Source organism: Meriones unguiculatus, chromosome 1 (genome assembly GCF_030254825.1).
Source record: "Meriones unguiculatus strain TT.TT164.6M chromosome 1, Bangor_MerUng_6.1, whole genome shotgun sequence".
In the NCBI taxonomy this organism is placed as follows: domain Eukaryota; kingdom Metazoa; phylum Chordata; class Mammalia; order Rodentia; family Muridae; genus Meriones; species Meriones unguiculatus.
Window position 1 is genome coordinate 176,661,215 of NC_083349.1, and position 21,356 is coordinate 176,682,570.

At 43.7% G+C, this 21,356-nt stretch overlaps 1 protein-coding gene across 2 annotated transcripts in view; it reads right to left on the reverse strand.

Annotated features, from left to right (window-relative positions):
- Positions 1-13,821, reverse strand: part of Jhy (junctional cadherin complex regulator) — a 58,165-nt gene extending 44,344 nt beyond the window's left edge. The window contains exons 1-2 of one of the 2 annotated variants that reach the window (XM_060372033.1): positions 13,521-13,821; positions 10,524-10,841 (exon numbers count right to left, since the gene is read on the reverse strand). In XM_060372033.1, the coding sequence (XP_060228016.1) occupies positions 10,524-10,840 (317 nt within the window). In that variant the 5' untranslated portion in view covers position 10,841; positions 13,521-13,821. The remainder of the gene's footprint in view (positions 1-10,523; positions 10,842-13,520) is intronic. The other variant, XM_021643055.2, reaches the window with a different exon arrangement.
- Between the last annotated feature and the right edge of the window lie 7,535 nt (positions 13,822-21,356).

Sequence of the window (21,356 nt, forward strand, 5' to 3'; positions counted from 1 at the left end):
GCGATGGCCAGTAGTCATCCATACGGTCATGATGCTTTGTTTGTCTGCATAATGACGTGAAGTTCTGTGGTTCTGGAAGAGACTACAGCCAAGTGTGGGAGGACAACAAACAGCTCTAGAATAGAATTGCCTGCCCTTCGTTCCTGGTGCCACTGATTACTTTGTGAACAATGGGCAGATTATTTAATTTCTGTGCCTGACAGAGTAAGGATGGAGTAAACAGCAGCCAGGAGAGCGTGTCAGCAGGTTCAGTTCACTGCCTACTGCACCCAGTCTCCGGGACACAACAGTTGTTGTTATGCTCCCTGCTGACGAAGCTCAAGGGCTTCTTCTCTCCCCCGGGGCTTAAGATATTTCCATGGTATGAGGTGCTAAGTGGTACCCTAGTGGCCTGAAAGATATAACACTCATTAAAAAAACAAAATCCAGTTTTTACACATGACTTAGGTTCTGTGGGGAATGTATGAACCATAATTTAAGAAATGGGATTAAGAAAAATCAGTGAATCCACATGATGTAATATTTTTAACAACCACTAAACAGTGATAAGGAAGATACAAGTAAGAGAGTTAAATTATGTTTCACCTTCCCGAAAACTCATAATGTCAAGGTCCTCATAATGGATTCCCCTTCTTAAAGAAATGGCAGCATGCTTTGAATCCCAGCACTTGGGAGGCAGAGGTGGGGGATCTCTGAGCTTGAGGCCAGCCTGGTCTACAGAGTGAGTTCTAGGACAGCCAGGAACTCACTTTTTTTCTTTCTTGCAAAATAAATAAAGGGAGGGAGGGAAGGAGAGAGAGGGGGATGAAAAAGGGGAGAGAGGGAGAGAGAGAGCAGCTTGAAAGATCATCATGCAGTTTTAAGCAGAAACTAGATACTATGAAAGGGGCTAGGGACAAACAAGAGGAGATGAGCTGCCGAGAAACATGTTTCTGAAGCAGTTGTCAGAAGGAAGCACCAAAGAAGTTGTATTATACAAAAATAAACAAACAAACACCACCACCACCCCCCAAATGAAACAACCATGGTTCCCGTGAAGGCTTTATGGTCGTGGGCCCATCTATTTTGGCAATGGCTGTCTCCAAACATCCCCTTCACCATTCCAAATGGAAGACATGTTGCAACTAATGGGAGGCTTTTTCCTTTTTTTTTTTCAAAATCATGTGCATGGAAAATTGTAATGCCTCCCAGAGATGAATCGAGTTGTTGAAACAGAACATGACACTAAAGGACCCCATTGTACCGAGCTCATGTGCTAAGAAGCCCAATTGTGCTTTGCAGTCTGGGTCAACACACGGGGATAAAATGAGCGTGAAGTGCTCTTTCACAGCACTCTTCTGCACGCGGAACATGCACCTCTTCTCCTCCTCATCCGCTGGGAAGGTCACGCAGACAATGAGAACACAACTCCTTTGTTACCCTTCAGACAACAGATGTCGGGGCTCCTCTTCAGAGGCCCCGGGCTAGAAATGGATGCAGAGGGGAGAGGGAGTGGTGGTGGGGGGGGAGTCTCACATGCGTTCAGTGGGGCATTTGCTGCCTTTAATGGACCATGTTTGAGTCCGTGCTGTGATAACTTCAAACAAAATAAAATCAAATCTCCATTTAATGAAGAGCCTCATACTCAGTTTGTATTCAATCAAAAAAATTACTAAAATTAGAGCATGTTTCTAGTTCAATTAACATCCTCCGCGCTCACAATAAAATATTCAATAACTGGCCATTTTGCCTGTTGAGGAGGGGAATAGAAGCAAAGCCCCACTGTTAGTTAGCTGTTATTTATTTGCCACTTTATGTTAAGCAGGCAGTTAGATTGAAACTGCACATATTATTACTGATTTAGTTTTCATTTAATCCTTTGAAACAGAATAATTATTCCCAATTTATATGCCATTAAATCTTTTATGCACACGAGCAACAAATTCAATTTTTGTTTAAGTGTAGAGTTTGTGATGCTCTTTAAAAGAGCCTCAAAACTGACAATTGTTTCTGAGGGTTCCTAAATCCTATCTCATCCTGCTCTTCTTATCAATGGCTTTTAAGGAAATAAAATGCAACAAACCCAAAAGATTAAAAATTCACTTTTATAGGTATGAAAGAAAATGTTTCCACAGGCACATTTTGTGGTGATTATTTATAACCCATAAATATTAATTTAATGGAGGCATTTATTTTACTTAAATAATTAAACATTTTAATAGAAAAACAATAGCTTAATGAACTGAAGGTAAAACCTGTCTATAGAAAAACACTAAAGTGAAGGGGTTAATTGTTACTGTGAACTTTGCTTACAGCAATTACATCATTTGGTAATTTTGACTCAGATTCCCCTCCCTTTTTTTTTCAACAATAGACTTATGTTCTTGTGTTGTTGTTGTTGTTTTAAGACAGTGTCTCTCCACATAATCCTGTCACCCTAGTTCTTGTTATGTAGACCAGGCTGGTCTCAAACTCACAGAGATCCAGCTGCCTCTGCCTCCCAGATGCTGGAACTAAAGAAATGAGCCTATAATACAATGGGCTTCAAGAACAGATCTGTGACTGTTATAACCAGGTGTTTGTCCCAAGTAATTGCCAGGATCAAGCTCAATTTAAGGACAACCTGTGAATAAAGAGAAATAAACTACTGAAGAGCTCATGTTAGTGATCACAATGTCAAATTTTAGCATCTCACTTCTGCTGAGTGACAGTTACGCAGGACAAAGACTACATCATCATAAGAAATGTCGTGCTGTTATAGTAGCCTTGATCAGGGTTCTGCTGAATCCCATTAAGGGAAGGCTTTCTCTTTCTGGTTAAAAGAATGGTGTCAACTACTGGTCTGGGTAAGACCCTAACATTCCAAGCTACTCAAAACATAAGAGTCGATCCAGTTGATTGACTGGATAAGGAACCACACCCCAGAAAGGTGGATTCCCTTAATGCCATGATAAAAAGAATTAATTATCGCCTTAATGAGATAATGTTCCTTTCCTTCCCAGAAATCTGGATGTACATGTGGTAACTACAAGCTTGCCATGAGGGTTTCTTAAGTCTGTTCATACTTCTGAGCCCTGACTCAGAAAGGTGCAATCCATCTCTCCTGCTTTCCCCCTCCCTATCTCTTTCATATGTTGACCAGAGGGTATTTATTTTTTGCTCTGGAGCTTTGGGCTTTTTTTTTTCTACCTCTCTGAAGCTCTCTCCCTTTTCTTCTATAGCTGCTCTCTGAACCTCTATGCTTAACTTAAAAAGGGAAGTCTTTAATATTTATTTATTTTTATTTCATGTGTGCTGTTTTGCCTGTATGTGTGTGCACCACTTGAATGCAGTGCCTGAGGAGTCCAGAAGAGGGCATCAGATCCCTTGGAACTGGAGGTACAGAGGATTATGAGACATGTCCATTCTGGGACTCAAACCCCAGGTCCTCTGCAACAGCAGCACGTGCTCTTAATTGCTGGGCTATCTCTCCAGGCCCTCTCTTCATATTAATTTGTAAGATGGGGCTCTCCCAAATTTCCAGTAATTATGACATAGCACTTGGAGCCACAGTTTCTCTTTCTTAGTGAGTTTATGATATGACTTGCAGACATTTTCTATGGAAGGTTTGGATGTCCAAAAGAATTCACCAAAAGAATTGTGAAGACTACAGAATGTCTTGTTTTGAACTTCTTATGTATCTAAGAGTGAACTTTGTATTCCCCGAGTCACACTCCTTAAGTGCTGGGATTACAAGTATGTACCACCATGCCCAGTTTATGAAGTGCTGAGATGGAACCAGGGCTTTCTGCATGCTAGGCAAGCACTCTACCAACTGAGCCACATTCCTAGCCAAGACCTCAATTTCTAAGATTTTGGGGGTACTTATACCTCCTTGAGACAGTGTACACTTCACATGTTAAATGTGAGATTAATGATATTGGAATGTATAGTTGACATCCTGTGAAAAAAAAATGGACAGGTCTTACCCCTGTGGGGTGGTTTTAGTAAACGTGGCCACTGTAGGCTCACGTTTGCATGCTTGGTTCCTAGTTGGTGGAACTGCTTTGGGAAGGATTGGGAAGTATGTTGTCTTGTTGTAGAGGTAGGTCATTGGGGGTGATGGTGGTGGTAAGGTTTGAAAATCTCATGCCAGGCTCAGTCTCTGTGTCCCTGTGTCTCTCTGCCATGAACTTGTGGATCAGATGTAAGCTCTCGGATACTGCTCCAGTGCCATGCCTCCTTGCTCCCATGATTCCCACCATGATGATCATGGACTCAGCCTCTGACACTGTAAGGAAATCCCCAATCAGATGGTTTCTCTTTTAAGTTCCCTCCGTCACAGTGTCTCTTCACAGCAATAGAAAAGTAACTAAGACACCAGGTTCTGATCAATGGTGTAAGCCTGAGCAATTCTCTTCATTTTTCATGGCTCCTCCTTTCATGTAAGAGGAAACTGGCTGACCTTTATGAGTTAGGTTGGCTTACCAGGTAAAACTTCTCAGTGTTAGTAAGTATTGGGAAAATCACTTAATTTAAATGTAATACACTAAAATTTACACTAACTAAAATGCATTGTAATCCTAACACTAAAAATGCATTAAACTGGGCTTGATGACTCACGGTGGGAATGTCAGCACTTAGGAAGGACTTCCATGAGTTCAAGGTCATCCTAAGTTACGCAGTGAGACCCTGCGTCACATGACCAGATGGCTCCGCAAATAAAGACATTCTATTTTCCTGACCCGTGTGGTAGAAGGAGAGAACCAATCCCCAAAAGTTGTCCTTTGATTTCCATGACTGCACCATGACGTGTGTGCTCCCCCACACAGATTAGCTGATTTTCTTAAAGAAAGGAGACTGAAAAAATATAGTTATCAAAGTTTTCTGTATTTCCCAACAAGCCAGGAAGTGGAAACAAAAGAGGTATGGGCAATAATTAAACTATTCCTTTAGTTTCCGTCTCCTTGATAACCTCACAGGATTGTGGGTAAATAATTGTGCTTTCTATATATATATATATTTTAAACTGGCTGTGTACTTACTTGAACACAAAAACATACCCCAGTTTTTAAAGTAACCAAGGAAGGAACTAGTTTCTGGGGCCACAGTGGAGAGCCCCTATGAGCGTTCATGACTAGCATTTCTGGCAGGAGGTTGGCCTTTAATAGACACAGTCCATGCTCCCACACACTCCTTATTTCCTCCTTGACAGCCCACCTATCATGACAGCACCACGCCTGCTCCGAGGAGTGCACCAGGGTTTAACTGAGATATAGTGAGCAAACGAATGACTGTAAAGAAACAGCTGATCCCTACAACAAAAAGCACCACTTTGATATAACCGTTCCCACGAAGAAGATTTTAGCTGCTATTCTCCCAGATAGGTTAGGACTCCTAAAGCCTGTGGTATACAGGGTAACGTATTTAAAGAAGTTGGCCAACCGATGATCTTAAGTTTAACAGACGATAGAAACCAGCATAGGTGAATGCCGCTAGAAATGAGCAAGAATGAAAGTTAATTCCCAGAACCTTTTGGAATGGTCTTCGTAGCCCTAGAACATGATTACCAGTCTTGAATGTCTTTCTTATTTTTCCAACTGCTGGGAAAAAACAACAACAACAACAACAAAACAAACACAACCCTCATAAGGAACGGTAGTGTAGTCTCAGCTTAAATATTTTTCAAGTGGTCTAGAAAACAGCTGTAAGGAAAGGAAAGGAAAACAGCTGGAGAAATGCAGGGCGGTGAGGGAAGGAAACTCCTGATATTTGATCATCACTAAGACTTTCTTTACCCACTGTGTTTGTTTAGACTCTTCAATACTCCTCTTCAAGCCCTATAATTAAGTATTCAATACTTTTCCTGATTCTTGAATCATTACTAGAAGCAACATATTTTAATGTACTGAATGGAGGATTATATCATATAACACAGTAAAAAATAAAAATGTTTACCATTACCAAGTCAGTCCCCTACCCCTTTCCAACAGTTTTTGAGTGCTTAATCAGGCTTTGAAGCCTTTACCTGCTGAGCCATCTCAACAGCCCTATCTTTAACTCTTTGTTAGTAAACTGAAATCCTTTATCAGATTATCCCACAATTGCATATTTCATTTTATGGCATTCATTTATTCATTTTATGTGTGTGTGGGTGCACTTATGGAGGTCAGAGAATGGCTTGTAGGAGTCTGTTCTCTCCTTCTTTTTGGGTGTTGGGGATCAGGCTCAGGTCATCAGGCTTGGTGTTAAGTACTTGATGGTAAGCTATTTTAGACCCGTGGGTACATGTTCAGGTATTCACAGTTAGAGACTCGGGCTGGTCACCTAGTGACTTCTGCATAGGTCCTAAAGCCTCAGTTTCTTATCTGCGAAATAATGGTAATGCCTCAAGGCATGGCTCCCATGTGAGTGTCATATGTGTGAAGTCCTGGGATCACTCTCTAGGACTCTAATAAGAACTAAATTTTTAAATTAAATTAAGCCTATCTAGAGGCTCCAACCAAGATAAAGAAAATGTATGAAGCAGATACCTCTACAAATGGAAAGAATTATATAAATATTCTTATAAGTAAGACCTTGTTAAGCACACATGCTAGGTACCAGATGGCTGCTTTCTGATTTTCTTCTTCTTCTTCTTCTTTTTAATGCACAAGACTTCAGAAGGCTTCAGGACTAAAGACATTATTTCTGATGCTCTGGGCATTACATTGATCTGCTTCTTTGTGAGTGCTGAGTGTCACAAGGCTCGTTCTGGAGTGGGGCTTAAGGATTATCACATGATGATCCTCTCTCCACTCTTGATTCGTTCACCACTGTCATTGCTGCTCCAATTTCCATTAAGTAAAGGGTTTTCTCTAATCCATAGACACTGAACTGTGGCTTTGACTTCTGGAGGTTCTAGTAACATCAAAACACAAGTGTGGGGCTAAGTGACTTGTCAGTCAGCTTTTAAGACTATTGTTTATAAAAGCAAGAAGAAAGGTTTGTCTTGGTTTAAGGCCAGGCTTGAACTAATTTCTTTCTCTCTCTCTCTCTCTCTCTTTCTTTCTTTCTTTCTTTCTTTCTTTCTTTCTTTCTTTCTTTCTTTCTTCCTCTTTCTTTTTCTCTCTCTCTTTTTCTTTTTTTGAACTAAAATCCCCAGAATGCCATTTACTTTGCAGAAATGAAAGTGTGCTTCAATTTAATGTTGAGAACCAGAGATCAATTTATTTGTAACATGGCTCATAACTCTTTAGATTTGAGCGACAGAACATCTAAGAAAGGACTGTGAATGAATACACAGAGCCAGAGAAAAGATCAATACCGGCCATACTTGAATCACATTTTTGAGACATTATTTGGACAAATCCTTCAGTTTGGTTTTCCTTTATAGTGTGAAACTGGTCCTTTTGCACCCAGTAAAGGGGCCACTACATTCTAACAAGTACTAAGGTTGCCATCCATCCTAACCCCACCCTGCACTTTACAGTCTATCATTACACATTACCACAGCAGGGCAACTGGAGGGAAGCAGAATTATTTAAGGGCTTCTGAGCCAGATGATGAAGAACCTAGCGATAATTTTGACTCTCCGAAATACAATCCTTTATTTTGAGACATATTATGTAGCAATTGAATGGTCCCTAGACAGTTTGAATAATGCTCAAGACACATGACTGCTAAGCATGGTACAGGGGAACAGTGAATGACTGGGATAATGAGGTGGAGTCTTGTCTTGGTTTCCTCATCCTAAAAGTCAGACAAGAAAACTTTGCGCAATGCAGAAGATTTGGGGGAGGGGCAGTGCAGAGATGACTCAGTTGGTTAAGAGCACTGGCTGCTCTTGCAGAGGACCCAAGTTAGATTCCCAGCCCCCACATGGTAGTTCACAACTATCTCTGACTCCAGTTCCAGGGGATCTGAAGTCCTCTTCTGGCCTCTGTAGGCACTGCACACATTGAGGAAGGTACATACATGCAGGCAAAGCACTCATACACATAAAAAACATGAAAAACAATAAAAAGATTTCCTTTATGATGTCCTCATTTCTATAAGTAAAACTATTACTATTTACTATCAGAGTACACAGCTCTTCTTGCATGAAGTAAGAACTGGAGCAATCTAGATATATTCATCAGTAGACATGATGGTTGACAGGAGCTCAGATCAAGTAGGAGGCACACCTCTGGACATGGCTGTGAGGCGAGAAGACCCACCCTGACCACTGGACAAAGAAGAAGGTGAGTGAGCTGAGCAGTAGACAACCCTTCCCAGCTTCCTGACCACGATGCTATGAGACTAGAGGCTCATGCACCTGCTGCCATGACCTTCCTGCCATGACACACTGCATCCCCAGAACTGTGAGCCAGAGCAAACCCTTCCTCCTCCCGTAAGGTATTTCTCGTCACATATTTGATCACAGTGATGAGAGAAGCTACGCATGGGAGGAAGAGGATAAGCTCTCCTTCCACACAATGCTACTTCTTTAGGAGAGGAGCAAAAAATGTAACAGGAAAACGTCCAAAACGTAACGCTGACTGAACAAGATAGAGATGCTGTATACGTATCACCACCAAATTATAGGCACCCATGAAAGAAATGAACGAGTCATAGGGTGGTAGAAGGGATATGCGCCCACATCAGTATGTTTTGATCAGTCCTGAGGAGGAAGATGGGGAAAGGATATGAAAAGGGCACAAGGAAACTAGGTTTTTTTTTTTTTTCCTTTTTCCTTTATAAACATGTGTATCTCTGTGTATCTGTGTATAGGCATGTGCAGTCGAGTGCATGCACCTGTGGAGGCCAGAGGTGTCAGATGCCCTGGAGACAGAGGTACAGGCAGCTGTGAGCTTTCCAGTGTGGTTGCTGGGAAGTGAAATTGGGTCCTCTGAAAGAGGAGGGCAGACTCTTAATCACTGAATCATCTCTCTAGCCCCAACAAGGAAATGGTTAAGTGATATTTATGACTGTAACTTTAAAATGATCAAATATAAATACAGCATCAACGGTTATGTCATTTTTCCCCTTCTATTTTTTTTTTATAGGATAGACATTTTTCATAGTTTAAAAGCTTACAGGTATGTGTGTGGCTCAATGGCAGAGTGCTTGCCTGGTATGCCCAAGGTTCTGACTTTGATCCATAGTACCAGAAAACAAACAAAAACAATGAAACATGGCAGTAATAACGAAAGAAAAACATGCCTTCAAACCACTAGGACCTTTAGACAAATTATTTCTTCTCTGCTAGCCTCATTTCTCCCAACTTTAATGTAGGAACCAGGACACTGTCCCTGAGGAACTACAATGACAAACTGAGAAAAAAGAAAAAAAGAAAAGGGCCTTTAAAAATGTCCGAAGTACTGATGTTATAATCGCCGCTAGCCAGCTGCTTCTTGGTCCATAGTTGGTAATATCCGCTCTCTGATATAAAGGCACCAGCTTCCAGAAATATTGCTTCATCATGCTGTCCACTCTGCCCTCCAGTTGACTCAACCATCTGCTTAGGTAAAGCCATCCTAAACCCTCTATGCCTTCATCCTTTCAGTGACAGCATTTATCATTTTTACTGAATTTTTGAGACTCCCTAACTTGAAGACAGGTTTCTTTCAGCTTCATTTCTCTAGTGAAATGAAGGAGAGAAAGAAGGAAAAGACTCAGGACTGGGTGCTAATATTGGCTCCCAGAGACCTCCCCATGACTCCCTCGAGGAATTATTGGAGGTATGAAATGTGCTTGTGGTCCACAGCAGTAGCTCTGTGTTTGGAGGTGGTGGAACCTTGGCAAAGGTGGCCTAGCTGGGAAAAGCAGGTCTTTACAATCTGAACCCCGCCAGGGTCCATTGGACTCTGCTTCCTGCTGGAGCTGAGCATGAAGCTGCAGCTTGATCTTCCTCCACCACAGGCCGAGTCTCTTCAGCCTCCATATCTTCTGCACACGACAGACTGTTCCGTCTGAACTATGAGGATAAGTATCTTTTTTCCCCCTCTGTCAGGTATTTTGCCATAGCACAAGAAGAGTTACTAAGATGGGTGCTTATACCTGATGACCTACTGAAGTGTCTCCTGATCCGCAGACATGTTCTTGCGGCTCCTATATCCAGTCAATAATGACTGCATTGCTTAATGAAAGAGGAGGAGGAGGCTGGGCATGATGGCCCACGCCTTTAATCTCAGCATTCAGGAGGCAGAGGCAGGCAGATCTCTGTGAGTTCGAGGCCAACCTGATGTACAACTCGAGTCCAGGACAGCCAGGGCTACACAGAGAAACCCTGTCTTGATTCTCCCCCCCCCAAAAAAAAAACCCCACAAGAAAACATACAAAAACAAAACAAAACAAAGAAAAAAGAAGCAGCAGGAGGAGGAAAACAGGAAGAGGGGGACAGGGCGGGGAGGAGAGGGATGAGAAGGAGGGAGAAGAGAGGAGGAGAAGAAGAGGGGAATGTAGCAAAATCAAGGAGCCATACTGTCTTTAGCTGCTCAGAGACCTGCTTTTGCACATTGTTATTCAACAACACATCCTTTCTCCCCTGGTAAGGTACTGGAAATTATTCAACATTCACTGCCTTTCGCAGGCCAGTTCCTCACCTGTGATTCACACCACCACCTTCAGCCAGGTGTTCTCTGTTGGGCCTCTGGGCTGCTTTTCCACTTCCTGCCTCCCCTATCTCACTGAGGTTGTCAGGGCTGTCCTCCTCCAAGCTGTCAGGCTCCATATCTTCGTTCTGGATGTGGTCCTCAGTTTCAGATTGAAATTTAATCGCTTGAGGGAGGCTTTCTGAATCCGAGTCTAAGGAATCTTTTGAAATCAGGTTAAAGGGTCTGTCTGAAGGCTGGGTACTCAGGTTGGTACGATAGACAGGAGACTGACTGGAGAGCTTGGGAATTTGTTTATATTTCCTCATCCTGAAAAATAGAAACACGAACAGGGAGGCTCTTGTTAACAGAAGCAGTTAGCTGATATTTATAATTGTGGCTCTCAAAAGCATTGCTTAAAAATTATATTTATGTTATTCTGCGACTACTGAGATCATAATGGTGGTGTTTGTCAAAAAATGTCAATGAGCAGGAGAACCTTGTTGTATTATCTGCAGGCTTTTGAATGCACCCTTTTGAGCATATGAGCAAGGAAGGCCTATTGGAAAAAATGATTGTTTTTTTCTCTCTGCAGAAACACATCTGATTTAGGGCTCATAAGCAGCCTGAGTAATTGAATGAGGTTTTATTGAGGAAATCAAATGGCTGCTTGAAAGCGGATTCTGTTTCCAGCTTCCAAGGGCTTCTTACAAACAAGCCGGAACAAAGCCAAATGGCTAATTGTGAGCAGTGCTTTTGGTGGCTTTATTTCAAATGTCCAGGGCAAGTGTGTGTGTGTGTGTGTGTGTGTGTGTGTGTGTGTGTGTGTGTGTGTGCATAGCTTGTTCAGTAGCAGACTCACTCAAACAGGTTCAGGGTTTATCATTTAGATAGTAAAAGAGAGAAAAATCATTATTTCCCCAATGGGAACTATAACACACAGACTGTTTTATTCCTAGGCCAGTGTCAGCTGGCTCCATCATTTAGAAAAAGCTTTTGCTATCCAGGATGTTGCTAGAAATGAATGTGTAGTTTGGTGGCCATTATATGGAGATCAATCTCAGCTCAGTATTATACAATAACAATGTAAGAATAATGGTTAAAATGTTCAATAAACAAGGTATGTTAGTGCATGCTGGTAAGCCAAGCACTTTGAAGGAGGAAGGAGAAAGATCAGGTATCGAAGCGAGGCCAGTTTGGGCTGCATGAGACCCTATCTAAAATAATAATAATAATTCCAAACTGTTCAACAAAAGGTTTGTGTCCCTGAGTGGCTCAAAGCAGAGGCCGGTGTCCACCTACCTGGGATAGACGCTGCTCTTGAGTAGGTGGGAGACTAGCCTGCTTTACGGCTGGGAATTAGTGGGGTCCTGTGTAACTTATATGGTTCCAAGTGATCCTTACTGTCTCCAAGGGTTGCTCTCGTGACCCATGAGACAGTTTACAGAAAAGTGCCTTGAGTCAGCACAGGATTGGAGGACGATAGTTGGAATGGGATTTCCTCTCATCTACCCAGTGTTTCTCTTTTGGTTTACCTTCTCTCTCACTGACTTTGTGTTTTGTGAGAGAGAGAGAGAGAGAGAGAGAGAGAGAGAGAGAGAGAGAGAGAGAGAGAGAGAAACCTTTACCATTGGAGGATATGCTCAAATTTTGACTGGCTTGCTCATGTTCTTTTGGAAAATCCAGTTTTTAATCAAAAATACCTTGACCTGATGCCTGTTCCTTGAATTATTATATTGACTTTGTTGCTAGGGTTTCCAAGGACACGGTCTGCTCCTTGGATGAAAGCACCTTTACAAACACGACAGACAAAAGGTGGTGTTCATACTTAAACAAACATGGAGCATTACTGCTTAACTCCAAGTTCCCTCCTGGTGGACCTAGGGTCTGCCACTCACTGTCTAATTTTAGATCAGTTTGCCTGCAGTAAGTCTCCTGTGTAGTGGACACATTGCATTCTGCCACATTTTAATACTGATTTACCTTTCCAGGATTGTTTTTTAGAAAGCAGCAAGCATGAAAACACTCGACATCTAAGTCTCTATACACACCCATTTTTATTATTTCAAAGCTCACTGCATTTGAAATCTTGAAAAACAAGCTGGAAAAAAAAATCTTGAAAAACAGGGCTAGGGAGTGTAGCTCACTGATAGAATATGCATGACACCTGGGGTTTAATCTACAACTCCACCAAGAAAAAAACCATCATAGTTCATCTCAGAACTGTTTTTCATACAATAATTCAGCTCCTTCGTTCTGTCTTTTCTTAAATGAGAACCCAGGCCTTTTGGTAGCAATGAGTAATGGGCACATATGATCAGAATTTAGTTGTTGACAGAATGATAGGAATTTGGGAAGAATGTGAAAGCCAAAGTTGTATTTTCAGTGTAAGCCTGATCTTAAGGGGGTGGGGTGGGTGGGGAGTGGGGGGGCACAGAGACAGAAGGATTATAGAAAAAGGGCTGACCCCTCGAGTTAATTTACTAAGTGGGCTCCGTTTCACAAGTAACTCCCTAGTGATACTCCATAGAAAAGAAAATCCAAAACCACGACAAAACAAAACATAACAACGGCTGTCCTCTCTCCTGACCAATCCACTTCTTAGTAAACAAGGAATTCTCTGGGATCCTGTTAAGGCCTTCTGTCTGCCATTACTTGGGGACAAATCCGCTAGGGCAGGGGACAAGGAGGCCAGTTTAGGATCAACAGCGGACCTCAACAGGATCCTGCCTGTTCTGAACAGACAGGCTGTTGCCCCCGTGGGGAATCGCAGGGTTTTCGCCATTGTCTCTTTCTAAGGGCCAGGACTGACTGCAGGGGCTTGAAGGTCCAGAAGTGGCGGGTTGGAGGCTGGGGACAGGGCTGTCCGGCCTGGGGGTCGCGGTCCCTCTTGGGCACGGTCCTTCCTGCCGGACCGCAGACTCTATCGCTCCCTCGCGCCCGCCCGGGAGTTCTCGGTACACCCCGCCCCGCGCGGCCCCTTCCCACCCGCCGGGAACCGCCCGTCACCTGCCGGCGCTGTTGGGCGGCCGCGCCCCTGGCCCCGCAACCTCCGCAGCCCGGGCTCCCGCTGCGGCTCCCGCCCCGCCCGCCGCTGCCTGGAGACCGTGGCCAACATCCTGCCGCTCGCTCGGGGCCGCGGGGCCTGCGCTCCCGCTGCTCGGCGGCGCGGGGGACCCCGGCTCTGGATGCTCAGGTCCGGCCGCTCCGACCCTGCGGGGGAGGAGGAAAAGCAGGGAGGGGAGAGCCCCGTTTCTGGTGTAGGCGGACACCTACCCACCCAGGAGAAGGAGTCCATTTAGTGAGTGGGAGGGAGGCAAGGAAGAGAAGAAGCAGGAGGGGGGAGGGAGGAGGAAAACAGGTAGCCAAGAAGCACTTGCCCTTTATTGGAAAGGAACTTAATTCATCAATATCAGAGGAGGGAAAATCAAAGCATCTGAAGGTGGAAAGTCGGCCACGTGTTGGTGATGCCACCAAGTAGTCTCAGCACTCAGAGGAGTGGCTAGAGGGCCGGACAGGGAGATCCTGTCTCAAAGAGCCCAAACACCCAAAGGAACAGCAAGCAGATAAACACACCGGTTCCAAGGGCCACCTGTGAAGGGCTGGAAACGGGTTGGCCTTCTCTGGGATATGCAGGCACACCTTAGTTCCCAGCAACCTCGCCTTCAGACAGTCACTGGAGGAAGCACGTGTTTTCATGCATCTTGATGGTTTAGGTCTAAAAGGTTCCGCTCGGGCTCGTGGATTTGAAAACCTGGTTCCCAGCTGGTGGGGTGACGTTTTGTGTAGCTGACTGGGACCGGCCTTGGAGGGATAGAGCCCGTTGCTGAATTCTCTGCTTTCCGGTCACCCATGATGTCAAGAGCATGTGCCACGCTAGTCCCTTATATTTTGTCATCCCTTCCCCACCCGGATGGACTGAAGCCATAGCTGAAATAATCGTCCCTTGCTATCAGGGGACAACTGACACAACTATGAGGATACCTCACAGGGCATCCAAACTGAAGACTATGGGAACATAAATATTAAAGACGAGGTAAATCCAACTCAGATGGTTTGTAGGTGCACACAGAGCAAAGCCAATGACTTAGAAGAAAAAAAAAAAAAAAAAAGCTGAGTACAAATTTTTGCAAGGTTAGGACTCTGACCGGCTCCAGAGAGTGTGAGGAGAGTGTTTTTGAGATTGTATTTCTTGACTTCAGTGGTTGATGTTCATTTAAAATACTCTTATACATGTGTAGGATGGCTTGCTGTCTAAAGTTTTCAAAGACGAAGAAAGGAAATGCTGGAAATTACATTCACATTAAAGAGACAAGTAGGCCTCAATAACTGCTTTCAATGGGCCAATAAAGTCTACAGACCAGTTGCTTCACTAATAATAGAAAACAGAGAATGGGAAAATAACCTTATACCCAGTTTTACCACTTTTCAGTCTGGTTCTTGTTATAGCTGATTATTTTTCCACTTTGTTTTGACAATAGGGACCTCTCCTATACATGCACAGCCGGACCCCAGTGTTCACTGACAAATAAAAGTAAGTTATCTGAAGCATTTGTATTATTCTGCCCAGTCCATTGCACAAATTATCATTACAACAACGTCAACCATGCGGCGGAAGCCCATGCTGAAGTCTTCAATCTTCAACGCAGTTGCCAGGTGTGTTGTTCTGAGGACTCAAGAGAGAAGCGTTTACACACGTGCCTGCCTTTTCAGCCACTCGTCCGTGCGACTCGTGACTGTGGGTCTTCAGGTCCTTCGAATGCTTTCTGCAGCATCTGAAGAACATTTCTTCTGGCTTTCCACAAAACAGGGACCTCGTGTGATCCCCAAGAGTCAAGATCCAGACGTCACTGGTGAAGAACCCCAGGAGTTTGGCCCACCGCCCTCCCACTCTGTAACAACCATCCTGCTTACGCTTTGGTGTAACTGAGAGTTGGAATGACAAGCACAAATGGTGGGGCCTGTCAGGGGTCAGAAATGATGTCAGTTGTTTTAATGGAGTTAATTGGATACAAAGTGGGAAGGGGACACACTTCTCACTGATAGAGTGACCATGGGAAGCAGCTCTGGCTCTTATCCTGGAATGCTCCTAGAGGAACCCAGGTATAAACCTGAAATCATTAAACCTGAGAAGCCTGGAACAGGGCTGCTTGGAGCAAGGATCCAGGCCTTCGAGGGGGAGTAAGATGGGACTAACAGAGCTGGCTTTGGGAACAGCAAAATGGGAATGCTACTAATGCACACTGAGCCCTAGGAGTATGGAAAGACTCTGTCAAGAGGACTTGGAAAAAATGGTAAGAAAGTGAGGAATCAGTCCCTTTGCCTCCTTCACCCAGGCCACCTCCCTCTCCTGCCCATCACCAGGGGAGCCAGCAAGAAGTCTGCTGGGAAAGGAGAAACATGGTTTGCAGGAGTTCTGTCTGCCTGCTAATCAGTGTGTGGTTTGAGTGTGTGTTAGTGTGTGGTGTTTGTGTATGATTGTGTCTGTGACTGCAAGTACCTGAGGTGGGAAGAGGCAACAGATCCTCCCAGAGCCAGAGTCACAGGTGGTTGTGAGTTCCTGCTGAGCCACCATCTCTCTAGCCCTGAGCTTTCCTGCCTTCATAAAAACAAACAAACAAATAAATAAGATCTATTGTTTTGTGAAGCCAAAAACACCCTGGCAGATTATTTTTGTTTTTGTTTTTAAATCTTAATACAGTTGTTTCCATGAATTTAGACTTTTCTAGAAATTAAGTGGGAAGGCTTTAAAAAACAAAACCATAAACTGTATAGTGCATTTGGAGAGAATACTAGACTCTTTTGATTCCCGTGACTAGGTTTATTTGTATCTGAAAACAAGGAGCAGAGAAGACAAGATGGGGGAAATTAACATATTTCAACCCCAATGACAGACCTGCTCGTGAGTGCATTACAGGAAGGAACAGGGCTTCTTCTCTCTCAGAAGGTTCAGGATGTTAAAAAAAAATCCATTCGCGTTTCATCTAGATCAAACCCCTTTATGAATATAGCAAATTACCATGACTTCAGCCAGAGGAAGGGATGGGAGATTATGTTGTTGGGTTAAATTAGCGGGCTCATTAACGGTCAGCAGTTCAAACCACCTTCTTCATCTGCAGGGAGCCTCGTGACTTCAGGGTGCTCAGCCTGTTGGGCGGTTGTCATTTTCTCTGTTATTTTCACCTAATGACAGATGGTATGGGTGATACTTGCAGCCACATATATAAATATATAAATATAAATATATAAATATACATATACTTGAAATGAGGCAGTATGATAAGCGTTCTTTGACTTACTTCCTGGAAGGCAGCATTGAGAAGGGTCTGTTCGTTCTTCTGTGGCTTCATCTTGCAGTGAGAAGAGGACAAGAGCATGAAGCCACCTCTTAAGTAGGAAAAGGGCGGGATGTCGCCTCAGGCTAAAGGTCCTAATCCCAGCTGTTTTACTCACTGGTTACACCTTTGCTTGACTGGGTCACTGTACCTCCATCAACAAAGCAAATGACTCCGGGTCAGTGTTTTCCGGGATAATAACTGTGCACAAAACAACCCACTCTAGGATTTAAAGCTGCTCCATTTGGGAGGTGAAGGTAACTGCAGATCGAATTCATCGTGGTCTCCAGTCTATGATAATTCTGACACAGCAACTCAAGAGCAGTAAGGACACAGGATTTCCCTTTCTTGTCCCTTCTGTGTCCTTGGCACAATAGCCTGGCCATGGCAGAGGTAATGGTGGCTCCAGGCATCATTTGCAGTTACATTTTCCAAGAAGGATGCTTTGATTCCAAAGGCCTCTCTTTTTATCACTAAGAAAGGTATTTTCTGTGCCAGGAAGTTTGTACATTTGAGACCGTCTTGGGCTACAACATAGTAAGATCCTGTCTCAAATACGTAAATAAGCAAAAATACTTTCTAGAAACCTACCAAGAACTCACTCCTGTCTCAAGGGCCAGCGTTGTTTTATGTTATTACATTTATTGTACTATTTTTCTGCATCCATGGATGTAACAAATCTTAGATATAAAAACAGGTTGCCTTTGCACTGAACATGTACAACCCTTGTCATTATTCCCAAAACAGTAGGCTGCAAATTGATATCTATATCATTTATATTGCATTAAGTACCATTTATAACCTGAAGGTGATTTGCATTTTCAGAAGGATTATGTGGTTTATAAGTTAATATCACAGTTTTATATCAGGGACTTGAAAATCTTCAGATTTTGGTGGTCTGAGGGATGGTTTTCAGGGAGATCTTATTGAAGTGGTAATGTTTGATAGTTCTCAAATTTATATGACCCCAGGGAACTTTTAAAAAATAATTACATTTATTTATTCATTCTTTTTGTGTTTGTGTGAGTATAGATGAGTGTGGGGGTCAGAAGACAACTTTCAAGGGTCCATTCTCTCCATCCACCGTGTGGGTGTCCGATACTGAATCCAAATCTTCAGGTCTGTGGCAGGGGCCTTTACCCGCCGACTCATCTTGCCAGCCCAGGAAATGTTTCCTTCCCCCACAAAATGTCTACTAGTATTTCTAGGACATTAGTTTTCCTCAAAATACATTTTAATGCTTGACATATATTCCATGATTCTACCTAATTTGGATATTTGATCTGTAAAGCTAGATCAAGAACTGGGATGTGAGAAATCTATAAACATACCTGTTTTATTGGTCAGTGTCTCTGTACACACAGATGGCACCCTCAGATTGGATAATGTAAGGGATTTAATAAACTAGATTCAAAGCTTTGGAGGAAATTAAAAGGTTGCACAGGATTCCGCAATGTCCACTTAGATAGTGTAAAGAAAGGAGGTAGATTTCAGAACCAGAGAGACAGAGATAGAGATAGATAGATAGATAGATAGATAGATAGATAGATAGATAAACACCTGACCAGGATTACAACATCTAGCTGCAGCATGTAGTCAGTTCTGCTAATCCTGGGTACCCCGTGCTCTCTGCTCACCTGTTGCTTCTTCACATTCTCTCAGAGAGATGGTATAACCCAAATCATCAGTCTCCTAGGGCAAATGAAAGATACATAGCTCCCAACATCTCATTTCATTTTAAATATCCCCTGAAGTCATCTTAGTATTGCAATAGAGGGGGCATAGTCTTGAGTCCAGGCTGTCTTGGACCCAACTTCTACCCTCAGTTTACTTAATCTTGGCAGAAATGTTTTAAAGTGATGACCAGGAGATTGTGATCACCTCACCCAAAGCAATGACAGACAGTTCAGCTCCACTTTGAAAATGTTTGGTTTGTGCTCCACCAGGGTTCCCCTACCAGGCTGCAGTAGAATCTTTCAGAAAATACTGATTGTAAAACTCTACCCCAAGTCTCCTGACACCGGTCACTGGCAATAAACTGGGATCCCCATCTTAGGAAATCCTCTCAGGGGGGTTCTGACAGTTCAATAAGAGCGTTCCTCCACTCTGCACATTGCTGAATTGTTAGCACATTGATTCAGTTCTTAGTAAAGGATCTGGAGAAATGGGGGCAGCCTGTGGGAGGACTCGCTGCAAACATAGACTCAAAGTTGGCCAACATACGTTTAATCGGCCATGACAAGCACCACCTCTGAGGGGAGAGCGCTTCCCTCCAGACTAGTTTCAAACTGCTGGTGGCTTGATGAATGACTGGCACAGAGATTCTACAAAGCGATGAATGACATGACAGGTCTAGGTGTCTTTTCACATCGAGAGCCCTGTGAAAAACAAGGTACCCGCTCACTCCCATTCTCTCAGCCTCCTACCCCTGTGCTTTCCCCAAACAGTTCCACCCTGAAGACAAAGCAGGTTGCCACAGGAGTATGAGTTAGGAACGTGGCGGTCCAGAGAGGGTGTGCAAGCCCCGGCCTAGGAAGGAGGCAGTGCCTACACTGTCAGATTGAACGGGTGAGAAGAATGCTACACAGCAGTGTGTGTGTGTGTGTGTGTGTGTGTGTGTGTGTGTGTGTGTACCCGGGTGCACATCAAAGCCTTCCATACAGAGGGGCCACATGATCTGAGGTGTCAGAGTGCTAGGTTAGTGGGCAGAGACTCTGTATGGAGGAAGTGAGGACGGAAGCACAGAAGTTAAGAAATGGAACCGTGGGTAGTGGTGGCACAAGCCTTTAATTACAGCACTTAGGAGGCAGAGGCAAGCAGATGTCTGTGAGTTTGAGGCCATTCTGGTCTACAGTGCAAATCTAGAACAGCCAGGGCTTTCTTATACAGAGAAACCCTGTCTCGAACACATACACACAAACAAACAAAAAGAAAACAAAAGAAAAAAGTTGAAGCCTTTGCAGGAAAAGGACATTCTAAGGACAACAGGCCACTAGTGGCAGAACTGGGAGATGACAAATCAATCAAGTTGGCAAATACATTAGGGATTAAAAAACTCATCTCTCCGAGGAAGAAATCATGAATACAAAAAGGGAGACTCTAGAATAAGTGTATGGTTTCAAGAGACATACTGAAATATATACAAACACACACACACACACACATTTACATACAGGTGTAAAAATAGTTCAAAGTTTTGTACGTTGAGAGGTCATGACAATGATGATACTCCAAAAACAATGGTGACAGCTATCACAAATCTTGGTTTCTAAACGCCCGTGTCCACTGTTAGATTGCAGACCCCTTCGAAACTTCTCTCCATCTCCCCCAAATCAGCCCATCCCTCTCTGGGATGGAGTTATAAGGCTGTGCCATGCTGAGGCCTTGAAGCCCACTCCCCCCCCCCCCCGAAAGATGCAAGGTAAATGCATAGTCCTATCCAGTACCCGGCTCCTTGCCATGTTTGCTGTGTCAGACCAAATCATATAGTGTAGAATTTGCGGCCAGGCCCTCCAAAGCATAAAATTTGGTATCCCTGTTGTTCAAGTGATTTCTCCAAAGGCACGCTCCATCCTTCCTTGAGGTTCCCCTGTAGTGTTGTCCACAGTGGCTCTCTTTTTTTCTCTGTAAGCTGTCCCTTTTCATTTTTCCCCACCCCAAAGCCCATTCCTGGTCCCAATGTTTGCAAGGCTCTCTCTCCTAACAAAGCTCATTTCTGAGAAGCGGCCGGTCTCAGCTTCCTTTCTTGCTGTTTCCGGTGCTTCTGTAATTTACAACATCCACCGCACAGGACTAGAAATCCTTAGAGAACTGCCTACAGGACTGGCACAGTGGAAGCTTGAATGTCTAGGGTCAGAAAGCAAACGGCATTCCTGAAAATGGACGCATGCCTACCAAGAGGACACAGAAGCCTGTGTCCACAGTTTGACCGTGAACTTAGCAATGGATCAGTTTGGTAGTCAGAGCATCAAAAGTCAAGTGGGATAAAATAATACACAAGAATATAAGACTCAGTGAGCTTCCTTGAGAGTCCAGTACAAGTGTAATTTGAACCTGATCCCAAAGAAACACTGAACAAACCCCACTTGAGAGCTGCTCTATAAAATAATTACCCTGTATTGCAAACATCCAGGTCATGAAAAGAGAAAGAAGACAGATGAATAATTCCCAACAGACAGAGGTGAAGATGAAGTGAGACTCTAACTGGGACCTTCAGGACACTTGGGACAACCTGGAAAGCTTGATTGGTGTCTGCCTTAGTCACTGTTCTATTCCTGTGAAGAGACATCATGGCCAAGGCAACATTCAGAAAAGAAAGGCTTTACTTGGGGGCTTGCTTACAGTTTTAGAGGATTAGTCCATTAGCATCATGGTGGGAAGCAGGCAGTCATGGTTCTAAAGCAGTAGCTCAGAGCTTTCCATCCTGATCTGCAGGCAGCAGGCACAGAGAGTGAGATTGGGTCTGGTATGGGGTTTTGAAACTTCAAAATCCATCCCCAGTAACATACCT